This window comes from Aptenodytes patagonicus, chromosome 2, assembly GCF_965638725.1.
Source record: "Aptenodytes patagonicus chromosome 2, bAptPat1.pri.cur, whole genome shotgun sequence".
Classification (NCBI taxonomy): domain Eukaryota; kingdom Metazoa; phylum Chordata; class Aves; order Sphenisciformes; family Spheniscidae; genus Aptenodytes; species Aptenodytes patagonicus.
This window is the reverse complement of record NC_134950.1, coordinates 20725276-20746918: the sequence shown is the minus strand read 5'-3', so window position 1 is coordinate 20746918 and position 21643 is coordinate 20725276. Positions and strand designations below refer to the sequence as shown.

General features: G+C 38.4%; 1 protein-coding gene across 1 annotated transcript in view; it reads right to left on the bottom strand.

Moving 5' to 3' along the window:
- The window catches only part of ANGPT1 (angiopoietin 1), a 175427-nt gene that overhangs the window by 48198 nt on the left and 105586 nt on the right, over positions 1 to 21643 (bottom strand). The window contains exons 5-6 of the mRNA XM_076329237.1: positions 18906 to 19033; positions 13284 to 13385 (exon numbers count right to left, since the gene is read on the bottom strand). Coding sequence (XP_076185352.1) covers positions 13284 to 13385; positions 18906 to 19033 — 230 coding nt within the window. The remainder of the gene's footprint in view (positions 1 to 13283; positions 13386 to 18905; positions 19034 to 21643) is intronic.

The following is a 21643-nucleotide window of genomic DNA, read 5'->3' as shown; positions in this document are numbered from 1 at the left end:
CCTATCAGCAGGCGCAGACCAGCCAGCCAAGCTCAGACGCTGAGCATGTATTGCCTCGGAGGACCTTTAGACATCTGGGAGAGATTTGAGGGACATAAAAGGGGAACTCAAGCTATTGCCACAGAGAATCTTAGAAAATAGTAGGGATTCGGGAGATTATTAGTAACAAGAATGGGACTTCTCTATGGGACACAGGACAAAAATCCACAGAAAAGCAGACCTCATTAATTTTGCTGTTCATGAGACAATTCAGTAATTGTTCAGTAATGAAAATTCAGTAATGAAATCCAAGCATTTTGGTTAACAGAACATTTATGTTTATACTGCTGCTCAAATCTCTGGGGTCCCAAGTGATAAGATGCCTTCAGCCTTGCCTTAGACTGTGCTTGTCATCTTCTATGGACAAGGAGTTTTGTTTTGACAATGCCTTAGGGCATAGTGTTAAATCTTAAAAGTTAACATTAGGAGTCAACTATTCCAGACTCATAGCTATCTTTAAATGTGTTTGTTTCCCAGTACCTATATACTCTGTCAACATAGTCATTGTTTTTTGCATTCATGTTGCTATAGCAAATATTTCCAGAATTATTTGTGTTAAAGTTTTGTACTTAAACTCAAGGAAGTACATGAGGTGATCCAAGTCATCCTCAGCTATCAATCTACTACGAAAAGGAACATCTGTATTTCATGAATGTGTTTGTAGTTAACTACATTTTAAGTCCCTCTGAAACCCAGTGGGTTGTAAGCACTGTTCCAAAATTGCATTTTAAATGTTTAAGAGAAACTATTTTGTCATTAGCTTTCTATATTTTGTTCATTTCATGTTTCCAAGTAGAGGGATTAATTCTTTAAACTTTACATTTTATTCCAAAAATACTCATTTTGCTTTTCCCTTGAAATTTGCATAACATTTTGGGATGACTGGCAAATCAGAGACTTTAAGTTCCCAAAAGGGTGCTTAATGTAATAGGGGAAGGTAAGAAATTTCCAAAAGTTTTCAGAATTCTCTTACGTTTTCCTCATTAACACTCTATGGAAGTTGGGAGAATATAGCAGGGAAATATGCTTACATTATCATAATATGCTTTCTTAACTGTCCACTACTAGCCACAAACAGGATACACAAATCTTTGCACTGACCTAGCATAGATTATTTTAATGTTTCATTTTATTTTTCACAAATGGAAAACATTTATATTTTTGCTGCTGAAAATTGCATTAAGACCAAGTTTTGGCAAAGTTTGATCTGAAATAAGTCAGTTAAAAAGACATAAAAATCACAACCAATTAGTAAAATAGTTTTTTTATCAAGGAATAATCAGGTGACGTTTTGTACTACATTTAGAATGGATTGTTCTTGTAGACATGATAACGCTTGTTTTCAGAGCAAAGAAATGACACAAAATAGAACCTTACTGACAGTTCTAATCCCATTTATGTACTAGGATGAAGCAAAGGAGTTTTCTGGTTCTTTATGCCTATAACTATATAGTAAATTGTATAAATTCTGACATAGTGCCCAACAGTTACATAAAAAAAAAAAAAAATAGTAATTTGTTGTTCCTTTGTATGCATTAAAGTACTTAGAATCAGGAATCACAGACAAAAGTACATGATTTTATACTATTTACTCTAGATGACCTCCAGGTTCTACATCACCTCATTTCCAATTGCATGGTGATTAACAGAATCAAAACTACTAAAGCAGTCATGAGTACAAAGAAACAGAATTCAATACTGGTTTTAAAAATGACCTTAAGAATTTACAAAGTTGATACTTATTCAAAAATAATAAGTAGGGTGCAAAAGAGTTTTATTAGCTTTGGCAAAATCTGTGGGGGTATTCTGCTTGAATCATGTTACTCCAAGTTCATTAAACAATTATCTCTCTTACTTTATTTATTTTGTCTGATAATGCTCATAGGAAGCTTTGACTTTTTATAGACAAAACAAAATTGAAACCAGACACAGTCAGTATATCCTATGGGTTCATCTCCTGTCAGACAATTCACTGAATAAAGCAGATAATAATTCAGTGTTTTACAGCAGCAGTGTCTTCCCAGAAGCCATAAAGAATATTCAGCTCCTTTTGCCTTAGCTGAGAATGTGGAATGGATTTTGTTTAAGAAGATAATTTCTATAAAGATCAGTATACTTCTTCATTTCCATCATGTTGAATTATTCATTGCATTATTTGAAATAAAGATGTGGTCTATAGAAATGACTTCAATTTCCTCAGAGAACAAATGTGTTAAATAATGTTAACTTAAAAGAATATGGGAAAATAATACTAAATATTCAGAACTGTTTCTATGAAATACTAACAATTATTTGGTGGCAAGTTTTAAAGATATGTTTAGATTGAATCCAGAGGTACCTTCTCAAAAGACTAAAACAAAAACTAAGTTATTGTCAGTTTAAATAAAGATCTAAATGTCTGTATAATCATTCAAGTTTGAAAAGTGTGTCTCAAAATCTTATTCATATCCTGCAGCAATTCAGGCTGTTGTACTTCATTCTAGACCAAATATATTAGTAGAAATACAGAAGTTAGGTTCACTTTCTCCTTTCTCTTTCTCAAATACACAGCATCAGTAGTAGCAGAATTCCTGATGAGGAAGAATCACAGTGACAGAATCCAGATTTGAGGTGCAAACTTTACACAAATGTTACCTCTGGCTAGGCAATGGGCCCCAAACAGCTCAGTTTCCTGCAGTGACCCATATACAACAGCCCGTGCATCTTCCTCAGGCCTGGATTTCAATCTAACTTCCTTACTGTTTAACTAAAACCAGGAGAGTATCTCCTACTGAGACAAATTACGTTGAGAGCCTGTCTCCCAAACCACCTTCTTCACTCTAGGACAAGTGGATCCTGGGAATATACAGACACTTAGTGCAGCTCCCAGTAAGTGCATCCCAGGGAGGTGGGTATGTTTTAAAGGAAAGAAAACTCATTTTTTGTATTCTAAAAAAGATGAATTGGGAGCTTAAGAGAACTTTCTGTTTTGTTCTTTGCAAAGAAATAAATTGTATGGTTTAGGGCTAAAAATTCAAAATCTAAAAAAAAAAAATCTAAAAAAAGGTACTTTTGTTTCACTTCAGGCAAAAAGAAAGAACTTTTGGAGGTAGGACTTAATTCTCTTTTCTGTTCAAAAGACACTGATTCATCCCTGATAGCAAAGATGCACATGACTAGGAGCATAGATGCTACAGGAAAGACCAACCGTCAAACCGTCTGTATGTGAGTTTGAGCAGGGACTTGAATCTCAGCCCCATAATCCATCTAAATACTCCAAACATCAGACTTATAGGTTGCTCTTTTCTCTCCTGCTTGGGCTCAGCTGCTACACTAAATAGCTGAACAAGAATAGAAGATGACTGACGCCAAAGTCAAAAAGTTAGATTGCTAATTTTACACAAGCCCCAAAGTGAAGGGCGGCTCCAGTGAGTCCCAAATGGAACAGATCAGGCAGGAGATGCTCCTCCCTAAAGAAAAAGCTGTTCCATGATGAGAGCACACAACTATCATTTGGGAGGACCTCTGCTACAATTCTACTGAAAGTTTAAATCACTAATTTAAAAAACAACCTCTCAAAATCTCACCTGGCTCTTGTAAAATGGCATTTCCATCTTTTGGTTAGAAAGTTTCTTTAATAATATTAATCTTTTTCATGGTCCTCTGCTACAGGCTGTTAGCATAATTAAGCTGAATCATGATATTGTTACATAAAATTTACTAAGTTTTACATGTAAGGAATACCTTACATGGTTATATTAACAGCCTTTGGAAGACCACATGAGTCTTATCAGTATACATTAATGGTGTTAAATTGAAGCACTGGTGGCAGAATAGGCACAAGTATATAGCCATATGTCAACACAACACTTGAAACTGAAGTTATCCAGTAACTTTTGCATAGGGAAGACTGTGCTGACTGTAACACATTTAAAACACAACTGTGCTCCAACACAAAATTGTGTTTAATTTTACATCCAAAAATATTCCCCAAAATAAAGAAGATGCTTCCTTGTGTGGTAACATCTTCTCTGGCGCCCAATCTAGTGATCCAAAGCCCTCTGAAACAAATATTGTTTCATTCTTGCTCCCTTAGATCATACTGTTGAAATGCACACTGTAGATTAAGCCTTGGTCAGGACGAGAATAGTTTCACGAGCATGTTTTCATAAAACTGAATATGGTCTCTCACCACTTTGATATCATGTCTATCTCCACTGGACATGCTGCATTTAGATCTCAGGAGAAGCAGAGAACATGCTGGCTCTTTTTATAACACTGATGAAAGTGACAATTATCTGAGTAACAGTTGCAGTCAGAAGTGACTTTTTATTAAACTAGCATGACATGTCATTCTTTATCACAGAAGAGTGGGTCTCCATGAAAGGCGTTACTCACACAATATCTTAATACACATTCCAGTCACCAAAAATCATTTCCTTATATCCAAATTACTTGGTAAATGTTTGAAGAAAACAAATTACTTCCATGTCATTTATTCCAGTCCCTTGAAGTAAATGATTTTTTTCAGATGTAAGCAACTTATAACTCATGACTTTGAAGTGTACTATCATAAGAAATGTATTTGTGACTTTGTTACAAAATTATTCGTCTGAAGTGTGCCATTTTTATCCCCTTGTACTCATAACTCACTCTCATAAGCTTATTCATACAACATAATAATTCCACACCACCACCATAGAATCATAGAATCATAGAATCATTGAGGTTGGAAAAGACCTCTAAGATCATCGAGTCCAACCGTCGACCCGACACCACCACCCACTAAACCATGTCCCTAAGTGCCTCATCTACACGTCTTTTAAATACCTCCAGGGATGGGGACTCAACCACTTCCCTGGGCAGCCTGTTCCAATGTTTCACCACTCTTTCAGTAAAGACATTTTTCCTTACATCCAACCTAAACCTCCCCTGGCGCAACTTGAGGCCATTTCCTCTCGTCCTATCGCTTGTTACTTGGGAGAAGAGACCGACACCCACCTCGCTACAACCTCCTTTCAGGGAGTTGTAGGGAGCAATGAGGTCTCCCCTCAGCCTCCTTTTCTCCAGGCTAAACAACCCCAGTTCCCTCAGCCGCTCCTCATAAGACTTGTTCTCCAGATCCCTCACCAGCCTCGTTGCCCTTCTCTGGACACGCTCCAGCACCTCAACGTCCTTCTTGTAGTGAGGGGCCCAAAACTGAACACAGTATTCGAGGTGCGGCCTCACCAGGGCCGAGTACAGGGGCACGATCACTTCCCTACTCCTGCTGGCCACACCATTTCTGATACAGGCCAGGATGCCATTGGCCTTCTTGGCCGCCTGGGCACACTGCCGGCTCATGTTCAGCCGGCTGTCGACCAGCACCCCCAGGTCCTTTTCCAACAGGCAGCTTTCCAGCCACTCTTCCCCAAGCCTGTAGCGCTGCATGGGGTTGTTGTGGCCCAAGTGCAGGACCTGGCACTTGGCCTTGTTGAACCTCATAAAATTGGCCTCGGACCATCGATCCAGCCTGTCCAGGTCCCTCTGCAGAGCCTTCCTACCCTCGAGCAGATCAACACTCCTGCCCAACTTGGTGTCGTCTGCAAACTTACTGAGGGTGCACTCAATCCCCTCATCCAGATCATCAATAAAGATATTGAACAAGACCGGCCCCAAAAATGAGCCCTGGGGAACACCACTTGTGACCAGCCACCAACTGGATTGAACTCCATTCACCACAACTCTCTGGGCCTGGCCGTCCAGCCAGTTTTTGACCCAGCGCAGAGTACACCTGTCTAAGCCGTGAGCCGCCAGCTTCTTGAGGAGAATGCTGTGGGAGACGGTGTCAAAGGCCTTGCTGAAGTCCAGGTAGACCACATCCACAGCCTTTCCCTCATCCACTAGGCAGGTCACCTGGTCATAGAAGGAGATCAGGTTGGTCAAGCAGGACCTGCCTCTCACGAATCCGTGCTGGCTAGGCCGGATCCCCTGGTGATGCTTTCACCAGTGGTGAACTTTCACCACTCCCAACCTGTCTTGTTTGTTTACAGTACAGAAGCAACATGCCTTCTGTCTTTTCCAAGGACATGCATTCCCTAGTTCTTGCCTTTCTCACAGGTCCATCCTGTCCTCAAATCCTTCATTTCTGCAGGAAGGACCATGCTGATATTGCAAGGCACTTTATAAAATTATTCACGCTACTGGCAGGGAAAGAACGTGAAGCTGTTTCTGAAGAAGAAATTATGGGATATACCTCCAGCTAGCTAGCTAGCTGGATGGATGTAGTACAGATAGTGTTATGAAGGCTCTCCTCCTTTCACAAAACTTTCTGTATTCCTTTCCTATTCCCAGGTTATCTTCAAAATGCCTCCCCATGTTCTTTGAACCAACAATTCTTTCCCTCAGAAATGTTTCACTAAGCCACAGGGGGAAGGAGAAGCTGTGAAGAGTGCTCTGAACAGCCCCTACTGCTCTGCTAAGCAGAAGAAAGCAAACCAGAATAACCCATGTGCTAACAGTAAAAGCTTCTCAGCTCTGGAAACAAGGCAGCCCTGTGCAAACTGCTGTTTGAGAATAGCCTATTACCCCTAACTGCTTGGGCATTATTTATGGCATGTTATTTGAGTCAGACCAAAACTCCACTACAATTTAGCGATGAGGATCTTGTGTCACAAGACTGTGTTCACACACAGGCCATGGCCCTATTCAATGTGCTAATACAGGTATGGCCTAGGAGCTGAGAAAGGAGGAATTGAGTCAAATAGGAGTAAGATCCGCTTCCAATGGATCCCTCCTGTGCAAAACAGGGAAACACAAAAACTCTTATTGGAAGGAAGACACAGGTTCTTATTATAAAATCCAATTAGTTAATTATCAGGAGCAGCTGTATATCTTTGCTCTTGGGGTGATCCTTCATAGCCAAACAATTTGGGGGTAATAACAGTGAAGATGAAAATTTATGTCCATATGAGATCAGTCAGCAATCATACTTTTAAGGTTTACGTATCTGACCATATGTACATTAAGTGTAATATTTTGTTGCTTTGCTTATATTTCTTTGAGTTACTGTTTATGACCAAAAAATAGATTAATATAGCTCAAGCCAAAATCAATGGAGGAAACCTCTTACTGTCATAAAACCACAGGCCTGTTGGTAGCTAGGAATCTGTAGCTAGTATGTGTATGTACATTTTCCACATGACAATAAAGGTTTCTTAATTTTAAATTCCTGTCAAAATTACAAATCGTTATCTGAAAAGCTGATTAATGTTTTAATTCCTGTGAACAACAGCAGCATCTTTCTAAATCTCCCTAACAGAACTTAGGTGAAGTTAGTTTCAACAGCCACTGACATCCTGTGGACCCAAGGAGCTGCATCATATGCTTGCAGTGGAATATGCTTTTTAGGTCCCAGCAATCTCTTTTCTTTAGTCTAAAGGGAAAAATTTAGCATGAATGAAGATCCAAAAAATGAGCTTTCGGCAAACTCACTGTATATGGAATAGTCACAGAAAGAGCAGTTACCATCTTCAGAGCTGTTTGATAGTATTTGAGTTCTCTTTTAAAGAACACAGGAATATGGCAAATGTATCAATAATGTCAGACTACTGTGAATGCAAGAAGTGTGAAGATTTTGTGGCCATATCAATGCATAACATAGCTTAAATACTTATAAACTAAAAAAGGATTTAAAATTAATTCAGAATAGCTAGCTTTAACAAAACCGAGAATTATGAAAGATATTGTTTCCACAATATGAGCATTCAAATTATGAGCAAATTTATTTTTTCTGTCAAGAACATTCTCCTCAGCCAAACCATATGTTTTATGTAATTTTTGTTTTAAAAAAAAACACATCTGAAGTTGTTTTCCACTAAAAGAGTGGAACAAAAATCATGAAGCTTACAAAAACAATTTAAAAATGTGCCTTGTGCATTGCTTTTTACGCAGTCAACCTCTCACTTGAAAAAGAGAGTGATGAACATAATAATCTAATGTGACTGGAAGGGGTTGGAGCTCTGTCTGTAGTTGTTTGATTCTTCAAGTGTTTGGGGAGAAAAAAAAATTTGCACAGTTTTTGTAAATGGACAAAACTGCATCAGAGAAATATCCATAATCAATTAATGTTCCAAAAGGGAACAGTACAACAGCTTGAGTTTTTGCCTCTTTGCTCAGGTCAAACATAACGTTAATTGTGGTGAGGACCTATTCTGAAAAAGAAAAAAAGTGCAAATAAGTATTGCTACTAAAGCAATATGGAACAAAAAAAAAAGTCAGAGTTTAGAGGCAGGAGAGGTGGGCAGAAAGAATGATAACAAAACTGAAAACTGGAACTGAACCTTTCACAAGAGAAATTAAAATAAGACTTAAAACAGATGGAGACCATAAAATAAATTAGGAGACCACATTTTAAAACAGGAGCTGGACACTTTGCAAATAAAAATTAAATGTAAGTAACATCTGGAACTTTTCAGAATGAACTGAAAGAAGGTACTAAGAAATAAAATCTTTGTTGGAATGGTAGCTCTTGTTATGAATAATTCAGGTAGCTCTAGATGCCCAAATACACAACTTGCAGTCTGTAGGACTTGCAAGGACTGGTGAGGTGAAAACATGAGGTGACCAGCAGCCTGACTGTCACAAACTAGAAGGTCTTCCAGGAAATGGGTGGGACCTATGTCCAAACTAGACCTTACTCACAGAGGTGAACTGTAGGAAGTAGATCAAGAAGTGTAAAAAACATCATGCCTAGAAGGAAATCAAAGACTTACAGTCTGAAAAGTTGTTCAGCTGTCTTTTAGGTAAGCAGAAGACATGGATCACCAGACTTGTTATACTAGTTATAATTTACTAAGGCTCAGAAGATAGTCAGATTATTCCAGATAACATAATGTAAATGCCCACTAGAACTGCATCCACAAATACTTCCTGAGAAAGTTCTGGCACCCACCTCTGAGGTCCGGCTCTCAGTGTGCTGCAGAATTTAAGCCATGGAAGAACATAAATTATCCTGCTCTAGCATCATATCATATTGGCACTATGGAGCTAGCCATCAATTTGACCCAACAGCTTTAAGGAGTAAAGAAAAAGAAGAAACCCCAACAGAAATGGAAGTGGTTTTGTAGATGTGCTTTTCAAGCACACACAAATGCTAGTGATGACTTCTGAGATAAGTTGGCAGCAGACTTTTTTTAAGCCCTGAACTGGTGTTGGACTCTTAGATGTTAATCAGGAACCTGAGATTAAGGGGGTGTGGAATTTACCACTGAACTTCATTCTTGCCTCAAAGAACCAAAAGAAAAACCAGCTGCTGGTCAGGAAGATAGGAGGTGGTTGCCATAAAGCTTAGAAATTCAGCTGTGAGTCTAATATGTACAAGTGATTCTAATCTAGCTCATGACATTATGAATGATTAAAAAAGTGATAGCTTTCTTTCATCAGAGGAAGGAAAATAACAATACTGTAGCAATAAAGGCATGCAGTACAATTAAATACTGACATGCAGGAAAAAAAACTGGCTAGGAAAAGGATTGTTGTGGGCTGGCCAAGGCACGTAATTTCAAATGCCTATTGAGAGTCTTTCTCCAATGACAGAAAGCAAGAAAATAATTTTAAAGGTCTGAGGAAGCCGCCAATAGACTTGACCCCCAAGAAGACCCCCTAGGAAACTGATAGTGAATGTTGGGCTATTGAATGTGGAATAACTTCAGTGAAATTCATGGGAATTATTAAACTAGACATGCTAAAAGGCTAGAGAATAGGGAATCCAATACTCCATCACCTAATTTGGCAAAAATGGAGACAGTGACTGGGAAAGGTGCATTCATCCAAGAACTGAAAAGCTGGAATTTGAGAAAGAAGTCTTAATAGCCAAGTTAGCACATGAGCTAATAATTTGCTTGGATTTGATTATTGCTAATGACTGCCTAATAAATGCCAGAAACTGTGTCTTAGAAAGTAAGCCTGTGGAAACTCCCCTTCTAAAAGCAGCTCAGGTTTGCAGATGGTAAGCAATAGTTTTTTTAATGATATTCTCCTTCTAGAAGTCAAAACTCTAATAGTGTTTTACATTCCCTCCTCAGGCAAGGAAATATGAAAAATGGTTGAAACCTGCTTCAGGGTGATCTTAGCTGCTGCTGTTAAAGAAAATATTTGTTGTTCCACTTCAGATTTTTCTGATAAGCAACAAATAGTATAATGGAAAATCCATCGCAAAATGTGAAAGAACAGATGTAGTAGATACTGATAAGAAAAGAATGGGAGGATGAACTCACAGGGTTTCCTCTGAATTTCTTCCAATTAGTATTGAATGTACAAAACTGCAATGGCCCAAGAGATTTTGTAGTCAGAAATGAGGTCTAGAAGCAAAAGTAGAAATTACATTGCACGGCATAAGACTAATAACAAAACTGAACGATACTGGTAAGCACATATGCCACTAGGGAAGAAGATGGCATAACCAATCCTGCATAACAATAAACCTGCGTAAAAGGTTTTGTATTCATTACCAAAGAAAATGTAACTTTATTTTCCAGAGTGGAGATTGGATGCCAATGAAAATGGAGCCAAAAGAACAAGGAGAAAAAGTTAGTACCACTATTACTGTAGTCTCACTGATTTGTGGCAATTTATGTATGGATGTAGTTGTATATTTCCTACTTTCAAAAGATTTATGGCTACTTTATCTCTTTCTTAACCTGTTTCTTGTGTTGGTGTCTGGAAAATATATAGAACAGGAACTGAAGTACTTCCATGTAAGCTGAAGACACCAGCATGAAACTGAATCAAAGACAATGATTGCCTCAAAGTTTGTCTGCAGAGTGGGTTGGTGCCAGGTGACTCCTGTAACCCAGCAGTGCTGTGACTCACCTTTGCAGAGAATACTCCATGCGCACCCTTTCCAAGCTACCTGCTGTAAGGATATCGGCTTAGAGTAAAAGAAAATGTACAAGGGCCTCCTAAAACTTGAACAGCCAATAACTTCTGAGGGCACTAGCAGTACCGCAGGTTGGTGGCCTGAGACCCTGTCCAGCTCAGAAGCTGGCAGTCAGTACTTGCTTGTAACTGAATAACTTCAACAGTTTTCCAGATTCTTTTCCAATAAGAACTAAATGCACTGAAACTAAAAGAAGCCCCAGAGACTTATTATTACTGTTATTATATTATTATGATATTGTTTCTTTCTATTAGATTTGCGACCCTAGTGAGATACAAGCACAACAAGAGTGTCTTAGCAAATCTGGAAAGCTGTATCTGAACTATGGGCTGAGAGAACATGTATTAAGTTCAACCACTCCAAGTCAGACCAAGTACCATTGTGTCCCCCCCCACACTACCCGGTTTTCATTGGAAGAAACACCGGGTAAATGTGTCAGGAGGGAGAGGGAATGTGATCCAACAGACACTGCACACCCTCTCTGAACAATGAGGGAATTAAGTTAGTGGTGTCCTTGCCTTGAAGCACATTGCACTGTCACATATTCCAGTAATCCACAGAGCATCCACCAGCCTCTGTCATCCAACATTTGGTGATATAAGATAATCACAGAAGGGGGCCTAAGCTAGTTACTTTGGTGAAATGGTTCACAGAAGCAGAGACAAGCCTAAATCCCATCTTTTCTCATTACTTACTTATAGGATAGCTATCAGTAAAAGTCCAAAACAGATCCTTTTTATTTGGTAGAAGTAAATGATCTCTTAGAAGACTATGGCATTCCTAAAGAGAAGCAAAATTAATTCAGACTGCCTGAACTAGACAAAACCAACATAATCTAATCCTGAACAGGTTCACACTGTTGTAAAGGAAAATTTGAGGAAAATGTTTGACTAAGTGAAGGGATATATATGAAAAAAGGCCACATGGGAAAAAGTTAAAAAGAAGGGCTGTTTTTATTAAATGGTCTAAGAAAAAGCACAGGAGAGAAAAACTGAGCAAATCTCAATAACTCATATGGTATGTATAAATTAAAATAGCCCATATGTAGAGAACTAATTAGGTTGCATATACAAATTCTAATTTCCTCATTAGTAGAACTGGTAGAATCTTCAACTTTTGATTCCCCCAAGATAAATTGATGTTTTATATTTTATTTGGCTCTGAACTGAAATAGAGCAAAACAATTTTCAAGTTTCCTGCTAAATTAAAACTTTATGAATTCTAAAAAAAATTTCCAAATTTGCAAATCCATTCAAAAATATGTTTGTCATTTTAATATTATTTTTACTTCACATGTATTATGAAACAGATTACATCCTCTGGTTACCAGAGGATAGCAGAGGTAGCAGAGGTCTGAACCAAATGGTTAGTTTTTACCCCTATAATTTATACTTTCAAGTAATATAAAAATATTCAAAAGAAAGCATCCGTAAAATCCAAAATGACATTTTGGTTCAATAACCTGATATTACATTTATTTCTGAAATGGTAAATTCTGTAACAGAGCTTTTTCCCATAGAAATTTTTACTGAACTGAACTTGCTTTTATTTTTAAACATTTGAAATGCTCTCTTCATTTAGTGCTTTTTGGAAACTGTTGGAAAAAAGATTTTCCTCTTCCAGGCTGATAACACATTTTTGAAAACTTCACTGGGAATGTCATTGAAATCCAAGCCAGTCCTCAGGGACTCGGAGAAAGGCGCTCCATGAGAAAGTTTGATGAGGCAGCGAATGAAAAAACTCAGAAGTTATTTAGATTGGAGTAATTTTTTTTTGAGTTGGCAAAGGGAAAATAGCCTGCTGAAGTCATGTCATCTGTAATTTGGTAAGTTATTTATTTTCTCTTAATCCTTTTCAAAGTATCAACATTTCCAGTACATTGGCTTGATTGGCAGAGGTGTTGTATGACTTGGGATAAACCCCAGTAAAACTTTTCATTCCTATCTGAGATGCTCCAAGTTTTGAAGGAGTTCCCCTCAGCTGAGAACATCCATGCATTAGGAACATCATCACATGTCTGTTATCTCTTAACGTCACAGCAAGTCAAAACTTCAGAGGGACAGACAGCAACATTCTTTAGTGCATATGTCTGCACCCGACTTCATTTTAATCTCAGTAACTGATCTGAAAGAAACCCTAAGTCAGGGGAAATAATGCTCAACTAATTGAGTAAAAAGTATATTACGATTTTCGAAAGTAACAGACATGACAAAAGGTAGCTCATAAAAGACTGCAGGACCACACCACATCATTATAGGCAGAACTATCTGCTTGAGATAATAGGAAGTACTATTTGAAATCTAACACTTCTATAAACTGTACAGCTATTCCACATTTTTCAGCTTACCATTTTGTATTCTTTCCAGCTTTTTTGAAAATCCAGACTCCCATCTTCTCGGTGCTGTATAACTGTCCATCCTCCTCCAGCAATTTCCATATTGCAAAAGACCTATGCAGTAATAAAAAAAACCCAAAACCAATAAAACAAACTTGCATTGGAATCCTGTCATCTTAGGAGGAAAAAGTATTTGTGAATAACGGAACTAAGGAAGCCTGTTTTCCGATGGATTCATGTCCTATACCCTCAATGGTATCCTCAATCGCTTGATTACAACTGGAGCTCTCAGTGTAGTTATCCCAGCAATGCATCCTGTTCTTTCAGCACTTAACCCAAAAACACCTGCCCATCATCCCATTCTGCATCCTCAGCTTTCCTCTTCACATTCCCTCCATGCTCCTTTTCTATTTTCTCTGCATTGCCTCTGAAATCACTCCCTTCCTTTTAACAAACAAGTATTTTATTCAGTGATAATAATGTTTTCTATAGCTTTTAGCAGAGTGTCATTCTGTCTAAGAAAGAATCTTCAGGAATTCTTACAGAAAATACCCATTCAAGTAGCCCAAAATATAGCACAGATGAGATTATTCTATTTTGATTTGTATTGTAATGTTACCTACAGTGTGCCAGGCAGTGTCCCAAAACAGAAACAGTTGATCTCAGTCTAAGCTGCCTTACAGCTCACAGAGGACATGGATAGGAACAGGCCCAAGAACAGCGGTCTGTGGGACAAGCTCAGAAGTTAAGACTTACCCTGAACATCTAAGATCATACCCTGCCATCATTGCACTAATAAAATTCTAACTTAGATACTGAGATTCTGTATATTAAGGATAATTTAACAATTTGACAGTTTTGCTGAAGCTTGATGTTAGAATATTGCATCAACTGAAATCTGTTAACAATCTTAAATAATCCATATAATAATCAAAATGGATATTTAATTTTAATTCATTTTTCACTCTTCTTACATTATCCTTTCAAAAATGTAGAAGATAAATTATGAAAAAATGCAAATACTGCTTATCCATTCACTTTTCTTGGTATGTGGCAAGTGATAGTATTCACTTTTGTTCCTGTTTTTGTATGACACTTGATTTTAAGATCCAAGTTTCTCAGTGCTACTCACTCCAGCAAATTTTCCTGATTTTCATTCCTGTGTACTCATCTGTGCCATATTGGCACTGCAACTATCCTAACTTTCATTTGTCTGTGGTCTTGAATAGTTATATCCCTCTTTTTAAGTAACATGTCAATATGTAAGAGGGTTGAAGAGGTGTCACCCATCAGCTTAGCTTTTGGCATTCACATCAACAAGAGTCAACCCATTCAGCACTGGTCGGTAATTTAAAGCTTTAAGTTGCTTTGCCAAATTGAAGGTTACTATCCAATTCAGTTAAATAAAAATTCATCCCTCAGTTGACTAGAGAACCATATTCCACCCTCAGGCAAATAAATTCCAAATCTTTCCTACTCATAAACATTGTCATAGTAATCCTGTGCAAGTGCTTTTGTTTTAATTTGCTCCAGGCATGCAGAGTGAAGTCCCTGTGTAGGTACAAGAAGGAAACAGAATACCGAACAGTACAAACATGTGAACTTGATTTAGGGTAACCACAAGAAAACCCACAATTTGCTAGACAAACATTTTGACCCTGTTCCTCCTTCAGGGAAGACACTGTGAGTCAAAACATTTATCTACAGGATTTAATTTCTTTAGTCTGATTTACAGAGAGAATTTCTAAATGATGGATTTACTTTCCTTATAAGTCATTTCAAGCTCCCATGAATCCACTGCCAATTTTTAAAACATTAAATCCTCAACTGTATTAAGACTACTCATTTTAAAGATGCACACAAACAAATGATGGCCTTTTCATACTAAAATATAATAAAATACCTATAAAAAGACTTTGATGTTTTCTGAATAATATAGCAAATTAAAAGAGAAAACTGCACAGTGAAAGAAAGGTTTACAGCAGCACATTATTCACTAGCCATCATTGTGTGGTCTGGCACTTTCCACGGTGGTAGACACAAACACCTGCCGTATTAACAGGAGTGCCAAGCTGATTATAGATGTTCATTGTGCATAGCTCTAGCCAACAAATGTCCTGGGCTGGCTTCTGTCCCAGACAAGGTCAAGGCACTCATCCATTAAACACCTTTTAACATGTTCTGATATTTAACCCTCTACGAGAAAAGAAAAGGATGAAGAAAAGTGAGTTTGAATTGGTATGCATCTTTAGATTCTGAGTTTATTGTCAATAAAATAACCTGATTTAGATTAAAAGAGCATCCAAAGCATTGCACTCTTGCCCTTCCTTAAATGCACGGGTAAAAATACTCAAGCTACTAAAACGCATATCTGAGATTATTTATGCATATTTTAGCTCTATGGACTAAATTATTATAAACTTAATAATAATAATTTAGAGATCAGCCCAATTTTAAAGTAAGCAAAAGGAGGGGGATTACCACATACTGCACTTTAAGTGCATGCACACTAAGACAACACAAGTCTACATTGTTGGCATGGAGCAACAAGCTCAAGACCAATCATTTGAGATTCAGGGAAAGTGTATCTGCTATGCAGAAACCAAACCTGAAGGCAACCATGTTGGGATGACAGGCTCCACAGTATATGGGGCTAGCATACATTTAATGGGTTAAAATTCTGGCAGATATGCTCAGAGAGACCATCGACACCAATTTGCTAGGAAGTCTACAGGCAAAATGTAGAGGGGAAGGAGTGATGGCTGCATTCATGGCAATGGTGGCAATTGCTTTTGCAGAGCCATAAAGACACAGATATATAGACCCCACTAGCAATTAATAACATTACATTTTCAGTGCAGTGCACCCAGAAGTTGGTAGAAGTCATGCTTGTGAGGGCATTAGAGAAAACAGTAAGAAAGTCCAATACATTGATCCAAGGGGGTATATGAAGGTTCTGTGTGCACTCAGACCAGTCCCCTGGCCTACTTCAGCTCCTGAAGGTACCTGGTTCCTTCAGCTCCAAAATGGTAATAACCTCACTCCCACTGCTCCTCTGCTCATCAGCAGCCTCTGCTTCCCCTGTAGCTGACCCCACCTCTGCAGGGGACTGAGAGGACTCTTCTTGCCTTTGCTCTCACTATGGCCTAGAGATGATCATTTGTCAACACCATCAAGCATTGCACACAGACACACATCAAAGTAAACCAATTAATTAGCTTAATACTTTAAGCCTATCTTTTTCTCTTCCCATCTCAAAAATATGGAATATTATTGAGATCCTTTTAGACAGAAATGAATCACTAATTTTTGATGCAAAAATTAATGAACTAAACTAATGAACTGTTGAAGCTAGGAACATGAAAGAAAAATTGCAATCTAAATTTGTAAGCATATAAAAATGAGGCATATAAATAGTATGGAGCTGTAAGCACAGAAGATAATTTTCTATGAATATATGACGGTAAAACCAGCAAAAAACTAGAACTAACAGTAACATTTGTATATATGACAAAGGGATATTTTCTATTGAATGTCAGGATTCTAGTAAGTATCCCTTAAGAAATATAAAGTGAAATGAAAGTATATTTTTGTGACCTGAAGTATAAAATTACTATAAATGAGACAGTTGCCAGTGGCTGCGAGTATTACGGAAGGTAATGATACATTAGGCCTCTTAAGACATGTCAGAGTTGTGCGTTGCATTGTGGTAATCCAGATAACTAAGCTGGCTTTAAACAAGCAGGTATGTCTCCATGGAGTACCTATCAGGATATTACCTTGGGTCCCAGAGCAATCTAACTGTGTCAGCGTGGTGCTACCTCTGAGCTAATTAGTCCTGGCACAGTGCTGCACTGATACGATTTTGAAGCTATCTCAGCTGGAGTTAGTTCAGCTATCTCTGCACAGCACTACCTTGCAGACTATTAATACGACCTTAATGTCTGAAAAAACATCTGTTAAAGCAATCACACTCCTCCCGTGCCTGGGATCAGCTCTTCCTGTGTTATCGCTAGGGCAAGACAGAAACAGGTGGTAGCAGAAATGCCCTCAACACTCTCCCTCTCTTTCTCTCCCTCTCCCCCACCCCCGCAATTTTCTTGCTAAAACAGGAAGCCTCCAGGAAAAAATAATGCAATGATATCAGCTGAGTTGTGCTGCCTGTATTGATTGATCGCAGTGTCTACAAACAGGATATATATAGCGGAAACACAGGGTGGCTTCCATAGTGCCATTGTCCTTGCGTTACCAGTGAAGTGGGTTTAAGGTAAGTATACCAGAAGCATCAGTGCCACAGTGCTTTCAGGTAACCATTGTTTTTCATTGCAGCCCAGCCTCGGGATAGTTTATGAACTTTAGCAAGGCTAAGAAAAGCCACTGACAATTTGTACATGCAATTTGGACTTTGATGTTACACCTCTGCTTTGAGTTGAACAGCTTCTATAGAACTGTTTTTATTGTTCTTGTCCTGTTCAGTAATGCTTAAAGGGGTGTATGTACTTTATGTCATGTCAATTATTTTTCCATTCACATTCATCAGAGTTATATTGATCTTTACCTATAGCGCACTCCCACCCCAATTCTACTCATGGTTTAATGAACTCTAATTCCTTAGTAAACTGTAACATCTTGACATCTACATGCTTCCAAAGGCCTCTAATAAACCCAAATTCGGTTTAGAAATAAGTTTTACATATCTTAATATCATCATAAAATGACTATAAACAATAGCATCGGTAATATTTGTTATTGCCTTTTTCTGTTTGCAGAGTCACCATTTTACTGCAGTAAGAATAAATTCTCCAGACACATGTGGTCCCCTCCCTCCTGTTTGGCCCACTTTCTGGACACCACTGTATTTTCCTCTCCCAGGTAATCAGCTCTTAGCCTTGTTGGGGCTGCTCCCAATAGTGCCCTGTCAGAGGGACAGCCAGCATTCCTCCATGTATAAGTTAGGCTTAGGTTATTCTCTCATTTTCCTAGCTTCAACTGACTCAGGTACCTTAGCACCAAAAGCTTTCCAAAAATCAGTCTCCTTTACAGACTAATGTTTCATTTTCATCAAAAAATCCTCCCAAAGATCTTTTTTAAGAAGAACAGGATTCTACATGCTTCATCATTTCAAACAGTGTTAGTATTCAGCATGTTGTGTTCTTTACAGCCAAAAATACTCTTCCCTGCTCCCTACAAGAGAAGCAGGATTTTTGTAAATCTTTATCTTTAAAAAATACTCATTCTGCTATTTCTTTCCCTATGCTACCAGATAATCCCCCCATCAGCTTCCTCATTATAACACTTTACTAATTCTCTTCTAAACTTTATTACAGATTTATTTGCAACCATAGTCTGATTCAACTGAACTTGCTAAGTGGGAGGAAGTGAGTCAACTACTGAATGTATGTTGGAACTTAGGAAGGATACTCTGTCAGCAAGAAAGAATAATGTCTGGAGTAAGGCAGTTTATAATTTTCTTAATTCTATTGTATTTTTTTCAAGACTGAATATAGCCCAGGTTATTTATATCCATATGACATTTTGCAGAATGAGAACTTCAATAAAGGCTCCAAATGCTCCTTTAAGGTCAGAGCAACATCATATTAACAAATAAGAAAATAAAACAAATATTTACTTTACCTTTTTAGGATCTGACACATTGTTAATATAAATAGTGTAGACCCCACTTTTGTTAAAACCAGATTGGTATACATCTGCACAGTCTCTGAAAGGCTTTTCTTCCTCCTTTTTTGCATTCTTTAGTAAAACTGCAAAACAAAAAAACGCGATAAGTTACAACAGCAATCTTAAGCATTCTGTATCAAGGAAGTCCACTTTTGCACATTGTATTCCTTTTAAACATACATAGTAACAACTGTGCTATGGTCCCTACACAGTGCATTTGGTAAATTCTATTAAAGAACTAGTAAGAAACTTTCAGACAGATGGCAGAGTAGGCACCAGCAAAAGTAAATCATGATGCAAATAGCTAAACAGAGCATCCTGTCTACTGAGAGGTGAACACAGCACATTCCTTCTGAGCGCAAAGGTCTGTGCAGCTGCAGGTGTTGCCCCTGACTCAAGCTGTATCTGGGAGGTTGCCAAAGAATGCCCCAGAGATGGCACATGGAGGTGGACAAGCTTGTTCAGTGTTGTGATCTGAGACAGATGCTCACCTGAGACAGCAATGCAGAAACCCCGAAGGAAAGAGCTTGTGCCCTTCCTCCATGAGGTAGTGCCTTTTGAGCAGCCTAGGGACTTGGGGCAAGGGAGCTCTTTGTCTAAGGGGTTTTTTTGGCAGATAATTATTTCATTATTTTCATATCTACATACATAAAAGTTGCTAGATACAATTATTGGAGAAAAGAAGAAAAATCAGTGCTACTGAAGTTAGTTGTTTAAAGTCATGATTTATTGAATTTATTTTTGGCTCAGAACAGGAAAACAATTAATGTCAGAACACCAGTGCAGATCTTGATCCTGTATATTGCAGACAGACCACATATGTGAGTCTGAGCTGAGAAATCGGGAGGGCAAGATGTTTGATGATCCCAGTCTTGAACAACCAGGAGATTCCCTGTAGAAGGAGTAACATCTGAGAATGTTCCTTCACTTTCACAAAAAAAAGTAGTGTGACCCCACACGATACTGAAGGATATGACTTCATTCCAACAACACATACTTTAGGCACATCAGTATTCCCATGGAAATCCATCAGTCTACTCAGATTCTTAAAGTTAAACATGTCCTTAAGTGCTGTGCAGGGTCCGGGCCAGCACTTCATTAATCCCTACAATAAGGAAACAATATTTAAGTACTCCAGACACACTCATCGTCTGGTGACAGACACATCTTTTTCATTTTTGGCTTGAAAATGTGAGTTATAGGTACAAAAGGGACTACGCCTTATTCACTCTCAATGAAGTGGCCTGTGCTGCAAAGCTGGTGTTTAATGACAATGGTGTGTAAAAAAGCAACGGCCTTGCACAGTATGTGAGACTATCCAGGCCATAAGATAGTATGCAATAATGCCAAGGCTTTGTAGCTTGATGTACTATCTCCCCTTTGAACACTTTAAAGCGGTATTTTAGGATGGCAAATTCTGGCCTGATCAATTGGCATTAATACCATTTCACAGATGGGGAAATTGAGAAAGGTTAAATGTTTTACCTCAGTGATTTTGTGAAAAGTTGAAAATAGAAAAATAGTGAGAAATCCAATCCTGAACTGTAAGACTATCCTGCTCTCTAGGTAGGCATTTGTCCTGGTTTCGGCTGGGATAGAGTTAATTTCCTTCTGAGTAGCTGGTACAATGCTGTGTTTTGGGTTTAGGATGAGAACAATGTCGATAACACACCGATGTTTTAGGTGTTGCTAGGTAGTGTTTACACTAGTCAAGGACTTTTCAGCTTCCCATGTTCTACCAACTGAGAAGGCTGGAGGTGCACAAGAAGCTGGGAGGGGGCACAGCCAGGACAACTGACCCAAACTGGCCAAAGGGACATTCCATACCATGTGACGTCATGCTCAGTACATAAACTGGGGAAAGCTGGCCAGGGGGGCCGCTGCTCGGGGACTGGCTGGGCATCGGTCGGCGGGTGGTGAGCAATTGCACTGTGCATGACTTGCTTTGTATATTCTTCTTATTATTAGTACTATTATTATTACTAGGAGTTTATTTTATTTCAATTATTAAACTGTCTTTATCTCAACCCGCGAGTTTTCTCACTTTTACCCTTCTGATTCTCTCCCCCATCCCACCGGGGGTGGGGGGGAGTGAGCAAGCAGCTGTGTGGTGCTCAGTTGCCGACTGAGGTTAAACCACGACAGCATTTTACACACGTCATATTCTTTTTTCCCTTTTATGTGTTTTATTTTATTCTTTCAGAATTTGATTTTAACAAACAAAAACCCCTTCTCCCTTTCCATGTATTTGCTCCATACTTATTATTTTTATCCAACACCATCAATAAAAATAAAACCTGATTCATATACTTGCATATGAACTTCAATTGGAAAATCAATGGCTTTGAAACTTGGCCATATTTGGAAAAGGTAGTGCTGGCAATGCAGTAGATGACACACTTCCCCATGAGATGGCAGGGAATAAGGTCCTCAGCAAGGTACATATCAACAGTGCACTCTCAAAGGTGTCATTTTTTAGATAAGACATAGAACTGAGGCCTTCACGATTTGTGTTAATTAAAGATTTCATGGTACTTTCCTGTAAGCAGATGGTGTTAGTATCAGTGGCCAAAGTCCAACTTGAATAATTACTTGGGGCTGGAGCCAAAGCCTAGAGGTGTTAAAGCAAAGCCTCTCATTGATTTCAGGGGGCTTTAGATTAGATCCTTTCTTCCTGGCCTGAATTTCTCTAA